General features: G+C 40.6%; 1 protein-coding gene across 2 annotated transcripts in view; it reads left to right on the forward strand.

The window, feature by feature from the left end:
• The first annotated feature begins 763 nt into the window (after positions 1-763).
• The window catches only part of AKR1D1 (aldo-keto reductase family 1 member D1), a 40,812-nt gene continuing 26,375 nt past the window's right edge, over positions 764-15,200 (forward strand). Inside the window, exons 1-3 of one of the 2 annotated variants that reach the window (XM_008508562.2) lie at positions 764-864; positions 1,649-1,823; positions 13,764-13,931. In XM_008508562.2, the coding sequence (XP_008506784.1) occupies positions 1,731-1,823; positions 13,764-13,931 (261 nt within the window). In that variant the 5' untranslated portion in view covers positions 764-864; positions 1,649-1,730. The other variant, XM_070617842.1, reaches the window with a different exon arrangement.

Genomic DNA, 15,200 nt, shown 5'->3' on the forward strand with positions numbered 1-15,200 from the left:
CAATCCCCCTCCTGGGTAGTTAGCCGAGAGAAAAGGAAACTAAAAAAAACTGTACACAAATGTTTACAGCAGTTCTATTCACATTCACCAAAAACTGGAAACAAACCAAATGTCCTTCAAATAGAGAAACAAACTGTGGTACCTATATATACTGGAATACTACTCAGCAATAAAAACGAATAAGCTATTGATACAAGCAACAACCTGGATGAATCTCAAAGGCATTATTCGGAGTGAAAGAAGCCAATCTCAAAAAGTTACATACTGTATGATTCAACTCATACGATATTCTCAAAAGATAAAACTATAGCAATGGAGAACAGGTAGTGATTTCCAGTGGCTGGGAGTGGGGGAGAGTGTGATTATAAAGAAATAGCATGAAGGAGTTCTCTGGGTTATAGAAAGTCTCAGTATCCCAGTTGTGATCTGTACATGTGCTAAAATTCATAGAGCTAAATACAAAAAAAATCAATAATAATAAAAATAAAGAAATATATTAGCCAACATCTCAGCACACAAAGATGCACAGTAAGTGTGTGCTGGATTGATTTACAAATGACGTTGAAGATCACTATTGCCCATGTTCCACACTGCCCCAACTTAGTTGAAATTATTGTGTCCACTGGCTGATCGTGCATATGTAAGCAAGAACGAGTGTTCTGGAGAGAGGGCAAGTTAATTATAGACAAACTTGAGGATGCTTTCATCATAGTTGACACAGTCACCTTTGATGTCACCAGGTCCAAAGTTCTCATTTTATACACAGTACAATCCTTTACAGGAAGACTTCAATAAACATTTATTAATTATTTCCCTAACTGCTACTTTTTTCCTTTTTCTTAACAATCTCCGGAATCTTCCCAGGTGAGATTAACCCCAACTCCAAACTTAGAAATAGCTTCTAATTATCTTAAAGCAATCAGTCTTTTATTTCCTTTGACCACCATAATTGATTTAGTGATGGATCCGTGAACCAAGAAAGGCAATTGAGGCCAAAAAGACTGCACTTCTGAATTACTGTGCGAGCTTTGGAGTCAACAGATCTCTTTTTGGTTGTGTTTGAACCTGGAACCATGTCACTCCAAGGACGGGTTACCATCTTTCAATGAGAAGGGGAGAGTCTGCTAAGAGAGCGAGGAGGTGGAAAGCTGAGAGATGAACTGGAGCGTGAGAAACTGGTTCCTGGGCATATCATTTGGTTCTCCAGTCCAGTGTCTCCCAAACTTAATCAGGCGATAAAAATCCCAGGACTCTTCCCAATCGTGCTGCATCAGAGTCTGCAGGGAAGCCTCTCGTCTTACGTTAAGCTAGCCCTAATGTTGATGTTTTCAGGAATACGAACCAGTAAGTTTCCTTTATAGTTTAAGAGAATTTGAGATAGTCCTGTTACTTGCCAACAAAAGCATCCTAACCCATAGAAGCCAGCTAGATTTCTCTCCTTTGTTTTTTCAGTCTTCTCTTTGCGGAGAAGAGAGCATAGGCTCTCAGTGAGCTATGTAATTTACGTGCCCCAGTGAAGTTCAAAAGACAATCTCAGATGGGATTTCCAGAACAACCTGGAAAAACATACAGATTGAGAAACACATCTGTTAACCTCTTTTCCCTCCCACCGCTCCTCCCTCCGGCCCTCCTCTCTTTGATTAAATAGGCCCTGGGACTCCTGTTCAGAAAGACTTCCTGTGGTGCTCAGAATTACTTCTAGAAATCTGAAACCCCAGACTCTCTCCAAGATGTACCTCAGCGCTGAAAATCACCGCATACCTCTAAGTGATGGAAACAGCATTCCTATCATCGGACTTGGTACCTACTCAGAACCTAAATCAGTAAGCTTATCTCTTTTTCTTCTGTTTTAGTTTGTTTTTAAGAAACTTTCATAAAGCATAATCTGTAATTTATTTTGAATGGATGTCACCAATTTACCCCTTTTGTAACAATGAGAGCAACCTCCAAGGACTACTGTTTGGCTAAATGGGTTTTGGACTAAAGGTTAAACTAAATCAGTTTATGATAAAAAATTATCTTAGATTAGAGAATGGGACCTTTCTGCCTCATTTATTGAAATTCAGCTGAGTGCTGATTATTAGATTGAACTGAGACACACAATATTTCTGAGTTATGACTTGTGATTTTTTTTTGTTTATATTTAAGATTTTTTTTTTTTGAGGAAAATTAGCCTTGAGCTAACTGCTGCCAATCCTCCACTTTTTGCTGAGGAAAACTGGCCCTGAGCTAACATCGTGCCTGTCTTCCTCTACTTTATATGGGGAACAACTTACCACAGTATAGTGTGCCATCGGTGCCATGTCCGCACCCGGGATCTGAACTGGCGAACCCTGGGCCACCGAAGTAGAACGTGCACACTTAACCAGGCCAGCCCCTATATTTAAGAATTTTTAGTTCAGTCCAACAAACATTTAGTGAAAACCCACCATGTATGAAGCATTAAGCTATAGAAACTTCAAATATGAAGAAAACAGTATCTCTGCTGCCTAGGAATTAAAAATCTTATAGAAGAGGCAGACTCTCTAAAACTAATTGTAGAACAACGAAGAGAAGAGTAAATGCTCTTCTAGAATTGTACACCGTATCTCTCTGAAAACACAGGAAGGGAATAGTTAAATTCGACCATGAAGATTGAAGTGGGTTTTCGTTAAAATATAGTAAAGTTTCTACTTATAAGAAAAATGTCTTTCTGCTTTCCTCATTGCAATTCAACATTTAATGCTGATTACCAGAATAAACAGTGGTATGTGGAGAATGCTACGGAAATTTGAGTGCTCATGCATAAATGAACTCTGTAACGCTAAGTATGAGTTGGTCAGGCAAAGAAGCAGAGCTGAGGCAGGACATTTGAGGCAGAGGGGAAGTATACAGGTGCAAGGATGTATGGCATGTCCAGGAAAGGCCAATCCCACAGTGGCTGGGACATGGAATTAGCGATGGAGGCAATAGCAGCTGGATCTGGAAACTCAAGCTGAGAGTGGATTATAAAGGACCTTGAATACCATGCCAAGGAGTTGGAACTCCATTCTATAGAACAGGAGAAATTATCTGAAGTTCAGTGTTTTTGAAAGATAACTCTGGGGCAGCATGGAGAACGGAAGACAGAGGAAGAAAAATAAACGGCAGACACCAAGAGTAGTTAACACTTGCATCACGATCCCGCATTCCACTTCAACTGCCAAGTTCCCCTGTTTTTGCTAATGCAAAGGGAAATCACTGTTGGAACAACGACAAGAGTCGGTCATTGGCCCCTTCCTCTTCTTACTTTGCCCATTGTCTCTGTGTGACCTCATTCGGAATCTTGGCTTCAACTACATATATGCAGGGACTCCTGAATTGTATTTCCTATTCTGTTTGTTATATCTGCCGTACACCTGTGGACTGGCTACATAAGAACCACCAGATTTTTTAAAAGTACAGCTTTTTAGGCCTCACCTTTGGTCAACTGAATCTGAATCTCTAGGGACAGAGCCTAAGAACCTGCATTTAACAAGCTCTTTGGCTAATTCTGTCGTACAATCCAGTATGTACTCCATCTTCCACAGGCACCTCTAACTCAACATGACAAAACTACCCTCACCATCTCCCCTCCCCCCCAAAATACTTCTCCTCCTAGCAAATCACACTACCACTCCCAGCCACCCAAGCCAGAAATCTGAGTATATTCCTTCATTCTGCCCTCTTCTTATTTCTTCCCTTCTCCACATTACATCCAATTGATTGTTAAATCTCTGTTGAATTTATCTCAGAAACATTTCCCCAGTTCATACTCTCCTCTTCATCTCCACTGTCACTGCCTGAGTTTAGGCTCTTAATTTATCTTTGAGCTATTCTTCCAGTTTTGTCCCCTTCCAAATAATCATCCAAACTGGGGCTATCAGGATCTTCCTCAGACCCAAATCTGATCGTGTCACTCCTCTGTTTAATTACTTCAGTGGCTCCCTATCACTTATAAGGTAGAATCTACACATCTTACCTTGCGCACTGGTCCTTTATGGTTCAGTGGAGACCTGTCTGTCCAACAGCATCTGCCACCACTCTTCCACCTCTCCCTATGTGTAAAGTACAACTACCTAAGTTCCGTAAACAACTCTCCCACCTCCATGCCTTTGAATGCACTGCCTTCGACCTGGACCACCCTTTCTGCTGCTTTCTTCACTTGGATAACTTCTACTAAACCTTCACGACTCAACTCAAGGACACCTCTCCTTAGAAACCCATTCCCAGCCACCACAACTTGCCACTCCAGCATATTCACATAGCCCCTTGTGCTCAACTCTATTGTAGCACTTATCGCACTATACTGTAATCACTGTTTCTCTGCAATCTTCCCCACGAGACTGTGAAATCCATTATTCAGCTCTGTATTCCCCATATAGTGTCTAGGTGTAATGGGTGTTCAGCTAATGCTTGCCAAATTAATGAATGAATTTGTGAAAGGGAATATACATGTATGTGAGCATCAGAGGGAATGGAGATGTAAATGGATACAACAGTAATAGATAAAATTTTTCTGAATACTTAACCATCTGCCAGGAACTCTTTTAAGTACTTCACACTGCATGCATTTTCTAATTTAATGCTCACAAAATTATGAAAGAGATACCATTTAACCCCATTTTACAGATAAGAAAACAGGCATAAAGAAGTAAAATAAATTGCCCCAAACTTGTAATGCTAAGGAACAGAGCTGGGATTTGAACCAGAGTAGTTTTGGCCCAAATCCTATGCTCTAATCCCTATACTATACTGCCTGTTATGAATATATCTTATGAAACTGCATATTTCTAACTACAACTTTCTATGTGTGTTTCTGTATATGAAAGTATCTAGGAGATATATATATATATATTCCCTTAATATATATATATCTCCTGAAACTCAGTGGGGCTCAAAGTGCTATGTCTACCAATAAGTATTATTGAATACCTATGTGTCTAGTAATATTAAATGCTATGGGTTGGAGACATTCCAAAGCAGTCATGTGACATTTCCCAAAAGGAATTGTAACTCACTTCAGAAGATAAGACATACACCAATTAGAGAATATGACATACGAGGAATACTATTGGAAATGAAGATCATGCATGCACCAACCACATTGTGATAAGAAATATTACCAGTGTTAAAGTACTATATAGAGTCAATAGTATGTCTCACAAAATCAGAAACTCTTATGTGAAGAAAAATACACAGCATGCAAGTGGAAGATTTGGGGTATCTGGAGGAGTTGGGGTTAAGTGGGAAGATGGGGAGTGGAGAGAATGGAGTGTCTTGGATAGAGCAGACTCATGGCTTTCTGTTGCAAACCACACAACTGACAACTCCTTTATCACCTGCCCAGGGCTGAGGAGGCAAAGGCTAGAACTGTCAGTGCTCAGCCAGTCACCGTGAAATAAAATCACCAAGTTAGATTTAACTTCAGAGTCAGTCAGAACTAGAGGTGCAGTCTGATGCCAAAACTTAGTCTTCTCCACTTGACACGCCTGAGATTCTTTTCAAAACCTTTCATTCCACAACAAGAGAGAGAAGGCAGGTGCTGGGCTGAGATTACTCTTTAACTGCAATTCGTTCATTTTTCAGGGATATGGTCAAGTCAGCCAATATTTGCCCTGGGATCCTGTTCAGTTTTGTTTTGCTATAGAAGTTAGAGAGCTTCCAGGCACCAGGGGAAGACTCAGGCTGTCTTCAGGAGGGGATGGAGCGGGAGCAGAGATGGAAGCTAAAATAAGGAAGACTAGTACTGTCTCCTCCAACTTCTGCCCTGTGGACATTCCACCAGAACATGAGGAGACAGGAACTGTGGGAAAGCAGCTTGGAAGAATGTTACCATGGAGCTGCGTGAGGCTGACCAGCCCAGGATCTCCTAACTTACAAAAAAATTTTTTTCTTAATATGCTCACTTTCTTGTAAAGGGGTTTCATGCCTGCAGATTCAGGGAATTTCAGATGGAACCAACATTTAGTAGCACCAAGCACTCTGTGCATTACTTCACTTGATGATCACTAATGAAAACTAAAATGTACCAGTTCTCCATGTGATGTTTCCCTCTGACAGTGTCCCAGAATGCTTTCACACAGGGATGAAATGGTCTGTAACAGCCTCCCAACAGACCTCCCTTCTTTCTGCCACCCTCCCTATAGCTCCAGCTAGGTAAGTCTGATAGTTCCTTGAAATTTGTTCCCTTTTTCTGCTTTGATAGAAATTAATTCAGTTTCTCTGAGTATCAGTCCATAGAGTTAAAAGCCAATATTTATCAAAAACTTTAGGTCAAACTCAAGAATACTGCTGAATGAGCAGATGACACAAATCTGAAACCAATGGTCAGTATTTTGGGTAATTGGCAATAATTCAATTCAATGAATATTTATTGAGAGCCTACCATATGCGAGACATTTTTCTAGGTAACGCAGGTATGGAAACAATGTGCTAGAAACAGGGATTTAAAATCTGTAAGTGGAATGACTGAAAGCAGAAAAAATAAATACGCATATAACTTAAAATATAAGCAAAAGCTGAAGTGCTTTAAGAGAGACAATCCTTGTTCAAAATGAAAGTATCAATGAACAACTCTAGTTGTGAGGTAGGTCAAGAAAGATTAATCTCTGGGGAAAGAGTGGCCTAGGAAGGTAGATTGGGGTTGTAAATGAGCCTGTATTCCTTCCTGGGTGGCCTTGGTTGAGATTTCTCTCGCTGCAGGCAGTTTTCACAATCTGGAGAGTGAGTCAAAGGCTTTGCACTTTGGGCAAAGGAGAGGCGATGTCCAAACCCTGATGAGTAGCAAGGAGGATCCTGAAACATCAAGTCCATTCTGCACCTGAGCTGGAGGAGGTGGAGGGTGCCAGGCTCAGGACCCCTTCTCAGGAGTATGCCATCCTTTAAATAGCCCTTCCTTTCTCCCCAGTGCCCATCTAATTCCCCTCCTCTTTTCAACCCAGGGAACCTCGTTCACCTGGAGAGGGCAAAGCCTTGCTTTTACACCAAGGATTTTTAGATCTTTTTTTTGTTAAAGGTATGCTTTTTTTGGTGAGGAAGATTGGCCCTGAGTTAACATCTGTTGCCAATCTCCCTCTTTTGCTTTTTTCCCTCCACAAAGCCCCCTAGTACATAGTTGTATATTCTAGTTGTATGTCCTTCTAGTTCCTCTACGTGGGGTGCCGCCTCAGCATGGCCTGTTGAGTGGTGCTAGGTGCCCCACCAGGATCCGAACCAGCGAACGTGAGCCACCAAAGCAGAGCATGTGAACTTTACCACTGGGCCATAGATCTGTTTTTAAGCTGAGGATGGGGCGTTGAAGAAAAATAATTATTCAAAGACACTTGTTAAAGCACAGTAAGGAAGACCGTGTGCGAGGGAGGAGCTGTTGTGATGGGTATAGGGACCACTGTGATGGAATTCTGCTAGGGGAAAGATTGGGCTCAACTCTGAACAGCAAGGGCAAGAAGGAATTTACAGCCATGGAGCAGGGTAGGGGTCAGTGGATGGAGAATTACTAGGAGGAAACATCAGGGGTAAGAGGGGATTCTGGCTAAACCGACCTCACAGGATTCTTGCTGAAGACAATCTATATGATCAGACATCACCTGGGGGATGGCAGATGATGAGGAACCTGGAACCTGATTAGATATCAACAGTGGTCAGATATGGAGGGTGAGGGGTTATTGCTGAACTGACTTAGCAGGATTCTTGCCGAAATTGGACAATGCAGAGACCAACATGGAAGCCCATGCTGAAAAGCGTTCAAGGGAGCCTGCTTAGAGTTTGGTCAATGAAAGAATCTTTGTCAGGGATGAGGGTGCTTTCACGGTCTCTTCCTAAAGGGACTAGGGACTCTGCAGGAAGCATGGATAAGTGGTCCTGAGTAGCAAAGACTATTTCTCAGTTTTGTTCTGCTTTCCCATTTTGACAACAGACAAGAGTGCAAGAAATGTTTTATTTTCTTCTCTGCTACGATCAAGAAGAAAACTCATGCAACTAACGCTCAGGAGGCTATCGTCAATACACAGTAAGCAGAGGACTAGACACCCTACCCACCATTCTAAAAGAGGGTGGTGACTTCTCCACTATGCCAATTGTCTTGCATCAACTAGGGTCCAGTGTGGCCGGGTCTTCAACCATTTTTCAGAAAATTTTGTAAAGTAATTATTAATTTTTAAATAATAGCAACTCATTTAGATTTTTGTATGACGTTATATGGGCTAACATTTTGAGGGCCAAAGAACAAAGAACAATTCAATTGGTCATTTTTACTTTTAGTAGAGTGCATATTTTGAGTTCTTTCCAGTACCTGTGACCCCTTCACACTTGCATTCCTGCTGCACGGATCTCGGCTTTGAGAAATCAATCTGCATTTTGTTATGTCGTTCCTCTCTAGAAGCAATGAAGGCTGCACATCCAGCAGCAAAAGTGGTTTGGTGGTGAGGGCAGAGGGTAAAAAAAACACACCAGGGAGAAAAACATAGGTTCATCCTTCAAAAATGTTAACCTGCCAAAGTTAAAATGAATTCAAATGAGAAGAGATGGAACGCATGGACTTCAAGTGAGAAGGCTTCTGAAATCAATCAGGCAAAAAAATAATGAGGACTTGAACTTGGTTGGGGGCTTTGAGGAAAATAATTTGGTTGGAGCCTAGGAAGGAAGTAACTTGGCTGACGGTTACAAATCATTAGCATGAAGTCTACAAAGCTTGGCAACCGAGTGGATCAGGCAAAGAAGAACAAATGGTAGCTGAAGGCCGAAAAGGATGTTTCAGGCCCAGCTTACTACATTCCTTGGATCTAAGGTTTCGAAATTTAGTTGAGTCGCTTACCCCTTATTTTTCATCCTCCTCCTTTTCTTTTTCTAACATCCAAAATCTTGAAGTACGATGTCCTTAGAGAGGGACACATACTTTTAAAGCCAGCATTTGTGTAACCACTGCCCAGCTCCAAAATCAGAACATACCACACTCAGAAACCCACCCTCAAGAGGTAATTGCTCTCCCAAGTTTTATGGTGATTATTTTCTTGCCTTTTTCTAAGGGTTGCACAACTTTAACATGCCTTTCTAACAATATAATTTAATTTTGACAGTTTTTGGACTTTCTATCAATGGAAACATACTGAACCCACTATTTTTTTGTCTTGCTTCTTTTTCTAAATACTATGTTGTAAGATTCACCTATGGGGCTGGCCCAGTGCTACAGCAGTTAAATGCACACGTTCCGCTTCAGTGGCCTGGGGTTCGCCAGTTCGGATCCCGGGTGCGGACATGGCACCGCTTGGCAAGCCATGCTGTGGTAGGCGTCCCACATATAAAAAAGTAGAGAAAGATGGGCATGGATGTTAGCTCAGGGCCAGTCTTCCTCAGCAAAAAGAGGAGGATTGGCAGCAGATGTTAGCTCGGGGCTAATCTTCCTCAAAAAAAATAAAAAATAAGATTCACCTATGTTAGTAACATGTCAACCATTTTTATTGCTGTATAATATTTAATTATGAGGATTTACCATTACTCATTTTACTGGTGGGCGTTTGTATCGCTTCCAGTTTGGAGCCTTACAGACAATATTGCTACAAAGAGTCTCGCATATGTCTCCTTGCACACGTGCATGAGTTTCTCTAGGTATCTACCTAGGAATGGAACTGCTATGCCATTGAGTATCAGTATCTTCAATTTTGGTAGATGATGTCAATCTACATAATTTCCAGAGTAGTCATATACTTTACACTCCCTCCAACAAGGTATGAGAGTACCCCTTGCTCCACATTCTCACCAACACTTGGTGCCTTTTTAATTTATGCAACTCTGGTAAGTGTGAAGTCATCTCTCATTGTGGTTTTAATTTGCATTTCCTTTACTCTGAAAGAAATTGGTCAATTTTTCATATTTTTATTAGCCCTTGGATATCTTTTGTAAAGTGGCTGTGCCATCTATGCATTTTTATTTATTGGATTTCCTTTTTTTGTTGATATGGTGAATTTGTTAAATATTTGGATATGAGCCTTTTGTCAGTTAAATCTATGTGAAAATATCTCTTCTCATTTGTCATTTTACTCTTGTCCTGGTGTCTTTTGATAAATAGAGTTTCTCAATTTTAATGTAGTCACATTTATCACTCTTTTAATTTGTCATTAGTACTTTCTGTGGCTTGTTTAAGAAATCCGTCTTTACCCAAGTGTCTTAGTTTGGATACACTGAAGAACAACCTCTGACAAGGAGATTTGCATGCTAGAGGCTTACCTGTAAGGGAGCGAGAAAAGCAGGTCTGTGCAGAGGGGAGAGTTGAACTGTGATGGACTTGCTCGGCAATCCCACAAGCAGCTCTGAAGGGGAAGGGGTGCTACAGAGTTTTGTTGAAATATCTTGCAAGGAAATATACTTTTATATCAGCCGTAGACGGACTCAGATGTGAGCAGTCAGCAGCCAATACTCCTGGCAGCTGAGGAAATGAGTCCCTCTGTCCTGTGGGGTACACCATGACATCCGCTACAGTCTGCCCCTAGTGCCAACTGCACCTACTGGCTTTGTATGCTAAGTTCACCCTTGAGAACAGCTCTTCCAGAATTCTGTTTGGTCTCTTTCCTAGAAAAAATTAAAAGAAGAGGTTAGCAGGATGAATATAGCTCCTGTCACTAAAGCTGTCTTTACGTTGCAACTTATATTTACGATCTGTCTCCAAGACTACCCATTCTAGATTGCCCACACCCTTAGCCAACATCTCTGCTGGTCTATCAGATGGCTTACTTGATATTCTGACCCAGATGCTCATCCTTGAGTTGTCTGAGTCCTTGGTCAACTTACCCTCTCAGCTCATGGCTGCTGCACTTGGCCACTAACTATCAAAACTGGGACGGGGTGTATCACTGGATCAACTAGGTGCCAAACATTTCCTTCCCTGTCCCCTTGCGTAACAATGGAGGAGCCCTACCTGCTCCCATGATAAGGGTCACTTACTCCTGCCAGTATGGCAACTGCTTTCCTTGACTGATAAACTCTTGAAACAAGGAGGCTGGTTTCCCCTGGCAACCTTTAGATAATAGAGTCTAAAGTTCAGGAATGAGAAGCACATATTTTCTAAGTAGGTAAAGGGAGTGATGCTAAGCTGAATCACTCCTACTAGGTTTTCAGACTCATATGTTCTACTTATTGGGGACACAAAACCACATGATGGATGTTGACCTAGGGTGTATGTTACATCCTGGAGGGTGGCGCCTCATCCTTTTAGGACGCTCCCCTTTCTTAAGTAGAGGAAGGATGCTATTGGCCATTTCAGGAAACAGAATTTTTATTTCACTGAAATTCTCCTTAATTACAGAGTCAAATTCTTGCATTTTAGATTCTCCTATCCTATCACTTATTTGAATCTCCAAATACGGTATTTTATCTGATTTTTCTGATTTTTTTTTCTCTAAAATAAATTTTCCTAAAGAATCTGTCAGAATTTCTATGGAATTCTCTTATGCTACATTTAAGAATTACAAAGAAGTATTTTTCTCATGTCCACCTTTCCAACTAGTTCCTCCACAGTGAATAGAATTAAGTCCAAAATAGCAATGCCCCTTGTTGCTGCTTCCGCCTTCGAAAGGAGACTATTTTTAGCAAGTAAAGAATGTAGGAAATATTCAGCTTTCATAAAAGACTCTTCAATAACTGAATAATTGAAGGCTTTCACTACTATAACCTGCTTCTATGCCATAATCTTTATTAAATGAAGCATCACACATACGTTACTTCAGATGGTCAGTACGTCACTCCTACCTTAGCCCCCGTCTTTCTCACTTTCTCTCTTAAGTGCTAGCCCCTGAGCCTCTTTTCTTGGGTTAATCTTGGAAAATACAAGCATATACTTTAATATGCATTGTTTGAGGCTCTACCCCTTGTATTAAATCTACTTTAGCTCTGTACTTAAAATATCACTTCCGGCCCACAAAATCTCAGTGATGTTTCTGACGTTCTATTTACTATCTCATACTGAGCTTTATTCTTTTCATTAATATTGTGTATACACCTGAGGGAAAAAAGAAGTATTTTTATTTTTTCCCTGTAAATTTCTGGATTCTGCCTCGACTCCTCTTCCCACTGTGCTTTGTCACACTTGCTGTCATCCGTAACACCTCATTTTACAGTTTTGGGGTTTTTTGCCTCAATTACTCTTCGGGCCCTATTAATCTGGTTCTCCATTAATTAACCAAAGAAGTATTTCTCACATTCCTGGAATGTGTGTCTCTTTTCCAAGCTATTTGATATTTGTGACTATGAATCCTTTTTTCTAATACCATCTGTGTAGCCAATTTGTTCATTTATCATATCCTCTTAGCTTGTCAATAGGGATGACTTTCAACTGAAATAGGGAAAGAAAATGCAATTTATGCTCCCAAGGCTTTCTATTTCCAGCACAGGACTGTAAAGTCACTAGAAATATAAGAGATTTCTTGTCTCACTCATTCTACAACAAATCAATAGCTGTGGGTCAGAGTTCACAGGTCTGGTATGATCTGTCAGGCATTCAGTTAGAACACTGAAAATACAGAAACGAGCACAAGTAGGTCTTAACATCTGTGAACGAGATCAGAATGTGCTCCATCTGAATATGCGGTCAATAAAAATCTACAAATCATATTAAACCTCTTCTCTGCACACAACTGAAAAGATGATTTGAAAAGTTTGTTTGATGAAATTAGGTGTTTGTCTTGTTGGAAACCTCCATCAAGGCTTCCGTTTCTCATTAAGAAAAAAAATTAACTAAAATGAGACATACTCTTGTATATTTAAAATGTCATCATAACTAAAGAACAGTAATTTATGTGCAATCTGAAAAACAGATAACTCATACCTCAAGCATTAGGAATTCGTCAAGTGTTTTGGTTGGTTCTGTCAATGTTTGGGGGAGAGGATATTCTCATTCTTATGTTCCATGCAGGTTAATAAAATGAACAAAGGTTTTACTACCAAATTCGATTAAAATATATCATGAAAAATCTAACATGCCCCCCCCAATAATCTTTTTTTCCCAGCTTGATTGAGATATAATTGACATACAACAAACTGTGTATATTTAAAGTATACAATTTGATGAGTTTGACACTTGCATATACCCATGATATAATCACCACAATTAAGATGGCGAACATGTCTCTCACTGCCAAAACTTTCCTTGTACTCCTTTGTAATCCCTTCCTGCCACCCCTGCCCACATACCCCCACCCCCACCCCAGGCCAGCACTGAGCTGTGTCTGTCACTATAGATTAGTTTTCCTCTTCTAGCATTTTATATAAATGGGATCATAAACTATTTATTCTTTTTTGTCTGGCTTCTTTCCCTCAGCATAATTATTTTGATATTTATCCGTGTTGCTGTATGTATCAATAGTTCATTTCTTTTTGTATTCTGGTATTCCATTCTGTGCATATATCTCAATTTGCTTACCCAAATCTTTGGTTTATAATTGAGCCTTCTTCAGTGAAATTGTGCCCTCCTTAACATGGCTACCATGAAATGTCCTGTCGCTGGTAAAATTGATCAAGTTACATTTCTGAAGCCACAAAGCTGAGGGCAGACCTAGGATGGATAGAGTTTCCCCCTGAGGGTGGAAAGCTCTGTAGGAGGTCGGTTTCTCCAGTCCCTGGACACTGTCTTCCAGTCACAACACCATGGAATTGGGAATCTGTCATTTTAGCTGTGAAACAAGGTAAAAAGTGCAAAGCGACCTGATTAAGAATGATTAAACCAAAGGAAAGACCCACTTCTCTTCTCCTCCACACCAATCCCCTTGTCATTTCAGACCCTTAAGGGGAGCTGTGCGGCATCGGTGAAGGTTGCCATTGACCTGGGGTACCGGCACTTTGACGGGGCCTACATCTACCTGAATGAGCACGAAGTTGGGGAGGCCATCAGGGAGAAGATAGCAGAAGGAAAGGTGCGGAGGGAGGACATCTTCTACTGTGGAAAGGTGAGATCGTCCCTTCACCCTCCATCTCCTTAATTAATGGTGGATCTGATGTCACTTTTCTCTGCTAAAGAATGTTGGACTCACCAAGAGGAGCTGAGCTCTCAACTGCCAAATTCCTGAGTCTTGCCAAGAATTTCCCCCTTGAAGATTAGGGGAAAATTCCTTCTTCATACATGGGCATTGATTTAAGACAATATGGGAAGAGCCAAATCTATAAAGCAGAAAAATTGGGGAGTGGAGGGACGTGGGAGGTGGTTCATATGACATAAGAATTTGCCAAAGCTTTCTTTTAAAGGGAAAATTTCTTTTTCTTTTGTGTATGCCTACTTGTCCATAGATCATTAATTTTTTTATTGAGATGTAATTCACACATGCTCTAGTTTGAAAATCCAAGCCACAATTTTTCATTACCTAATACTTTAGAGATCAAGCAATTTCTTTTTCTTTTTGTTAAGCTAAGTTTCTGTTATCTTTTTCCAGCTTTATTGAGACATAATTGACATATAACATTGTATAAGTTTAAAGTGTACAACACACTGATTTGATACACTTATATGTTGCAAAATGATTAGCACCATCATGTTAGCTAACACCTCCACCACATCTCATAATTACCATTTCTTTTTTGTGGCGAGAACATATCAGATTGACTCTCTTGGCAACTTTCGAGTATACAATACAGTATTGTTAACTACAGTCACCATGCTGTACATTAGATCCCCAGAACTTATTCATCTTATAACTGGAAGTTTGTACCCTTTGACCAACATCTCCCCATTTTCGTTTATAGATAGCTGTCTAATTATTGATTTTTGTTGGGGATAAGGAGGCTGGGGTCTCCTCCGCTGCCATTTTGATGACATCATTGGTTCAGCCAGAGATCAAGTAATTTCTTAGTGGGAATTGGCAGAATTTCCCTGGGATCTGAGTAGGACCAAATGAGAACAAAGGAGCAGTGAAAGGGAATCTAAACCTTTGGAATAATTGAAAATTTCTCCAGCTTCTGCACCGCCCATCACAATGTGACGGATCCAGAGCAGTCACACACACAACCCTATTTCTTGCTCAAGAGAAGCAGACCTTTTGTCAGAATGACATGAAAAGCACCATGCCAGGTCAGAACAGCTAGTCTGGTGCATGTTCCCTAATTACACAATGAGGACAAGTGAAAGTGCTAAAGGTCAGTCAGGAGATGAGCACCAGGTGGGGGAAGACTCTCTCTGAATTAGGTACTCTGGGTTTCAGGTGGATCTTTAGGTCTCTGGTACT

Source organism: Equus przewalskii, chromosome 4, assembly GCF_037783145.1.
Source record: "Equus przewalskii isolate Varuska chromosome 4, EquPr2, whole genome shotgun sequence".
Lineage (NCBI taxonomy): Eukaryota > Metazoa > Chordata > Mammalia > Perissodactyla > Equidae > Equus > Equus przewalskii.